General features: G+C 37.8%; 1 protein-coding gene across 1 annotated transcript; it reads right to left on the reverse strand.

Moving 5' to 3' along the window:
• Nucleotides 1–436: 436 nt before the first annotated feature.
• On the reverse strand, nucleotides 437–1,348 carry LOC131158720 (uncharacterized). Its single transcript, XM_058113582.1, has one exon. It carries the CDS (start codon nucleotides 1,346–1,348, stop codon nucleotides 437–439), a length of 912 nt encoding a protein of 303 aa, XP_057969565.1.
• Between the last annotated feature and the right edge of the window lie 2,298 nt (nucleotides 1,349–3,646).

The following is a 3,646-nucleotide window of genomic DNA, read 5'->3' on the forward strand; positions in this document are numbered from 1 at the left end:
CTGACCTCAGCTCCCAAATCTTCTTACAACATATTAATCATTTCTTTCCTCGTGATTGAGTAGAGGATCACTATGGATCCCTGGCTGTTTATCCTCGACGGCTATCCACCCAACATGTCTCAATGATTGCACTTTATACTTAAAGGTCCAACATTTTTCAATTGAATGGCCTATTGTCCCAGCGTGATATTCACATCGAGCATTTGAGTTGTACCACCTTGGGTAAGGGGGTTGTATCAACATTCCTGGCGTAGGCGCAACTAAATGCCTTTCGACCAACTGTGGGAATAACTCTACATAGGTCATCGGGATAGGCTGAATTTCCTTTCTTTTCTTTTCCTTTGGAGGCATCCCTGGTATCTGTAAGTTACGTTGCTCCAAAGTTCGTGAAGGACTGAAGGAATCCATGTGCTGTCCTGCACCCCTAGGTACTACATTACTTGCCCACCTTTCTTTCCTTTTTTTCAACCCCTTTTGAAGAACTTTGTCTTGGCCTTGTATATTGCACTCCTTTTATTTTGAATGCTTCCTTAACCTGCTTTCTGGTGATCCTTAAGTAAGCCAAATTTTGAGAAATGCCTCTAATTTGGTTGTCAACACCTTGATCTTTGACAAAGCCATCACATAAACAAACTGTTTTTCCTTTTTCCACCCGAGGATAACTCTGTGTTGTCATTTCTTCTTGATCATGAGAGTACTTACTTGCCTTCTTCTCCACATTTCGTAAAGTCTGCTTGTCTGAAGCTATATCATTGTTGTACTGAGCGATAAAGGCGCGAGTTAAATCCTCCCATGTGCGGATTTTTACTCGGTTATACCATCTTAGGGCTTCCCCAGTCAAGCTATCTTGGAAATACTGGATAAGCATATCGTCATCACCACAATGCGCAACCATCTTCTGTAAGTACATCCCCAAGTGAGCTAGTGGACATTCGGACCCACTAAACATCGTAAAATTTGGGACTTTGAGCTTTGGGGGTAAGATCAAATTCGACATCAGACAAGAATTGAAAGCATCCGACGAACCAAACATGTTTGCTTTTTGCATAGCTTGCAGCTGTTCTTCCCAGACTTCATTCTTATGATTCATTTCTTGAAGAGGTATTTGCTCTTTGCCCTTTTCTTCAGCTATTCTCTCTTCTTGAATATCAGGATAGATAAAGGGCAGAACTTGGACATCACTCACCGGTTGGGGTCTCAAGTCCTGAGTTGCTAGGATAAATGTGTGCAGGCTTAAACCTAGACCAGACAACGACTCCATCGATCGTGGTTTGAATGAAGGCTTGTTTTCAACTGCCCGCTTTGGATTTTGTGTAATTTTGCTCCACGAGGGGGCTACCTTCTCCATCTGATCCTTAATATTTTGCACATCTTGATGGACATCTTCATGATTTGGTGGGGGAGAGCTTATCTGACCTTCTAGATCCTTCTACATGAGTCTAACCGTTTTCTAAGAACTTAAAAAGGATGTACAGGGACCGTTCTGTTTCACCCGCTTTTGCAATGCTGGATCTTGATTTCACCACCTTGGTACACGTGTTTTACAGAAAAATGGGGATATTATTACCAACTCATTGGAGATGACTATGCATGCATGGTTATAAAATTGAACATGGAATGATTTTGTTATGCAATGGGTGTTTATGCATGGGTGTACCTAGTGCACAAATACATAACAATAGGGATATTAACATGTATGCAACCTATCGTGCATGGCTATCCATGAAATGAAGTGCATGAATGTGATGTAACCTAAATGACTACTTTTCTAGAATTCTGAAAACATCCTGCTAATGAAAGATTTCAAGATTAAGACGACCATTGATGGGCCACAATTTCAATTCAATTCTTCCCCTAACCATTCCTTTCCTTGATGATAGTCCATGTTCCTCATATTCTATAAAGGGTCATATTATGATCTGAGGTTGGGGTTGACCCAGGCTAGTCAACCCATTGGATTTGCTCAATGCAGGCTTGTGGACTTTAATGTGCACTTGGACCTCGAGTATTTTAAAATATGGGCTTCAATGTATTTTATGATGGGATCAGGCCCTATTTTTAAAAGGAGTTGGGCTTGGATTACTTGAAAAATGTGGGGCCAAATTTTTAGGTAATAGGGCCAAGACCCATTTTTGAAATCTGGGTTTGACCCTTTTTGAAAATCATGCTTGGACCATGTTTTTTCTTAGGAAAAGGTCGGGCCTATGCTCTTTTTTTTTTTCTTGAAAAATTGTGCCCGAGTTATTTGAAAAGGGTTGGGCCAACCCGTATTTTAAAATGCTTGAGTCAAGTGCTTTGTTTTTTTTTTAAAAAAAAAAAGGACGGGCCATGGTCTCATTAGTGGGCTTTTTCAGAATACTGGCTAAGTAGTATGCATGTCTAACATGGATGCAAAATGCATGATATAATACAAAGTATCTCACAACATATATACAACATACTATACGTGGAGAAGGATGTGACTCTTGTCCCAACCCAGGGTAGGTACGTATATATAGGGTTCTTCATGGCTCTATCCTAGTTAGGGAAGACTATAGACAAGTATGTGTGGGTAGGCTCTAATCCCTATTGATAAAAAGGTTCCCAATCTAACCTCCATCCTCACCAAAAAGGGGTTTGGACAAAGTTTAAATTAAGCGGAGTGCTTCACGGGTCCCCACAAGCCTTGCCACGTGGGGACAAACGGTATTACACTCATTTCTAATCTTAGCAGGTAAAGCCCGGGTATAGAGCGTGAGAGTGTGTGAATTTAAATTTAACCTAATCCCGCTATCCTCACATTTATTCACATGCTATTAAAAATATGGAAACAAAAAATCTACAATTAATATATTTATTCAAAAGATAGGGAAACACAATATATGCAATTAATATGTTTATTCAAAAAATTTGGAAAAAAAATATATTTAATTAATAGGCTTACTTTAAAAAAATATGGTAACAAAATATTTACGATTAGTATACAAAATATCTATAATTAATATGCTTATTCAAAATATCTATAATTAATATGCTTATTCAGAATATTTGGAAACAAAATATCCACAATTAATATTCAAAAAAAAAATTAGGAAACAAAATATTTTTAATTAATTAAGGTTGTTTGTAAATTATGGAAGTAAAATATTTACAATTGATCAAGGTCATTTACGAATTACAATATTCACAAAATAAGGAGTAATTAAAAGATTTATTAAATTTGAACTTGGGATAATTTCTAATTAATTAATGGCTCGACTCTCTAATGTCCCCAGCGGAGTCACGAAGCTGTCGCGACGTCCCGGAGTGTGTGTGCCCCGGGCGGCGAAATAAGAATCAATTTTAATATTTTCAGGAAAAATGGGAAATGTCGGAGTCGCCACTAACCTTTTAGTGTAGTTAGAATACATGATTACTACCCCGTTAGGGGTAGAATGGGTCTACGTTACCAGAGCTAGGGTCGGGAGTTCGGTTACGCGAGGAGAAGGTACGAGCATCCCCTACGCGCCTGTTCTTACGAATGGTACCTAATTAATTTAGAATTATCCCTAAGTTAATCTAAAAAGTCTTTAAATTATTCATCTAGTAAATTTATTAATACACATGCAAAGTGAATAAATAAATAAATAAGTAAATGAATAATACAAAAATATATGTAAAATCTAAA

Source organism: Malania oleifera, chromosome 6, assembly GCF_029873635.1.
Source record: "Malania oleifera isolate guangnan ecotype guangnan chromosome 6, ASM2987363v1, whole genome shotgun sequence".
In the NCBI taxonomy this organism is placed as follows: Eukaryota; Viridiplantae; Streptophyta; class Magnoliopsida; order Santalales; family Ximeniaceae; genus Malania; species Malania oleifera.